This window comes from Vittaforma corneae (assembly GCF_000231115.1).
Source record: "Vittaforma corneae ATCC 50505 unplaced genomic scaffold supercont1.63, whole genome shotgun sequence".
Lineage (NCBI taxonomy): Eukaryota > Fungi > Microsporidia > Nosematidae > Vittaforma > Vittaforma corneae.
This window is the reverse complement of record NW_006889896.1, coordinates 1-1,818: the sequence shown is the minus strand read 5'-3', so window position 1 is coordinate 1,818 and position 1,818 is coordinate 1. Positions and strand designations below refer to the sequence as shown.

At 34.4% G+C, this 1,818-nt stretch overlaps 1 protein-coding gene across 1 annotated transcript; it reads left to right on the top strand.

The window, feature by feature from the left end:
• Positions 1-1,051: 1,051 nt before the first annotated feature.
• VICG_02142 (uncharacterized protein) lies at positions 1,052-1,818 on the top strand (the record flags this gene model as incomplete). Its single annotated transcript, XM_007605525.1, has 1 exon — positions 1,052-1,818. A coding segment is annotated over one exon (767 nt), but the record flags the coding sequence as incomplete, so codon positions are not given.

Below are 1,818 nucleotides of genomic sequence, written 5' to 3'. Positions count from 1 at the left end.
GCGGCATCGTTTTGATTAAAAGTCATTCTGGGGTCAAAAATTTTAGATCAGATCAATCAATTAAAAAGTTTTTTTGATGGCATCTAAGTACTATAATTTACGCCAGGATAATTTTGGACGAAGCATCACTCCAATCCACATATGAGATCAAAAATGATCCAAAAAATCCTTGCTGTAACAATGCAAAATGCATAAGAATCCCGCATTTGCAGTCTTGTATATTCTTGTACTGAATGCCATGCACATTCTTCTTGGGTGGGTTGTACACGTTATATTCCTGGAAAGCATGTAAATTGCGCATCATTGATAGGAGTGATCTATGGCTATGTTTTAGTAAGGAAAAGCAGTTTTATTTGTAAAGGTACTGTATTGTATGAGCAGACTTGTGTAGCAATGCACAATTATTCTGTGTATTATCAGCAGTGGCAGTTCTCTCAACTAGGACATGCATAATCTAGTTATTAATATAAATAGTACGTGGATAATGTAATGACATAGTGCATATGGGTTAGCAATGTATAAAAAATACACTCGTGTTCTATTTTAATCATATGTTGTTCATTCGAGCATATGCATGATGTAATTAACTATCAATATACCGAAAGGAAGTGGTTTGAGTTTAAGAATGACAATGAGCGACTCTCAACGATAAAGATTGCAAAATGTCAGGGGTGAAATGTTATAAAAATAAAGCAAAAGAGACCATGAATATGAGCATTATATTTATATACCATTTGCTAATGGGATAGGACAAATGAGGGATATTTGATTAGCTGTTAATTTTTGAAAGGTTGATCTAGCTATCATATCAATGCTAGAATAGCAGTTTGATGCCAAGTTGGTCACAAGTCGAGATTGTAGTTTTGGCAATGAGCTGTGCTCCATAGACTATTCCAGTGCCAACTTATTCAAAGATTCACATTTAATAGAATCTGGAGTGATTGCACAAAGAATGGATTGGCATAACATATTTGACACCTGTCAATATATTATTTTCAATCCCAATCGTTGAATGATATAATTTACTTACAAGGACTTGCCAGCACAGTTAATGTTGTGTGTTGACAGCAATTACCGCCTCGTTTGTAAGATTATAACTGATTTTTCTGTCAAATTTGACTATTTAAAAATTTTTAATCCATACATCTTAATGAATATTGCACAGATGAGAAAGACATACAAGGCAATTTCTAGTTTATTTGTATTCATGGAAGCTACACTCCACATCCCAGACAGTGATAAAGATACAGCTTCAGACGATCATCAAGTAGCTATTGGAGGCTCTGTGAATAGGCCACAGACAGTGCATTCCTCACACTATAGCTTTGAAAGATATCCTGAGAATGAAACTAAAGTATCTATACCTTCCCAAGGCATTACATCTATTGACAGTAATATTAAGAGACTAGTGAAACTAAAGAAACTATATCTCTGGAATAACAACCTAAAATCATTACCACCAGAGATAGGAGAACTAAAGAATCTACAAGAGCTGAGTCTTAGTGGTAACAAGCTCAAGGCATTATCAGCCGAGATAGGAAAACTGGTGAATTTACAAGACTTGAACCTCAATGGTAACGAATTTGAATTATTACCAGCTGAAATAGGAAAATTAGAAAATCTAAACGTGTTGTACTTCCGTAGTAACAAGCTAAAGACATTATCAGCAGAAATAAGAGAGTTGAAGAATCTACAGTATCTATATCTCGATTATAACAAGCTTGAGACACTGTCAGATGTAATAGGAGAATTGAAGAATTTACAGTATCTACATTTCAATTACAACAAGCTGAAGTCATTACCAGCAGAAATAGGAGA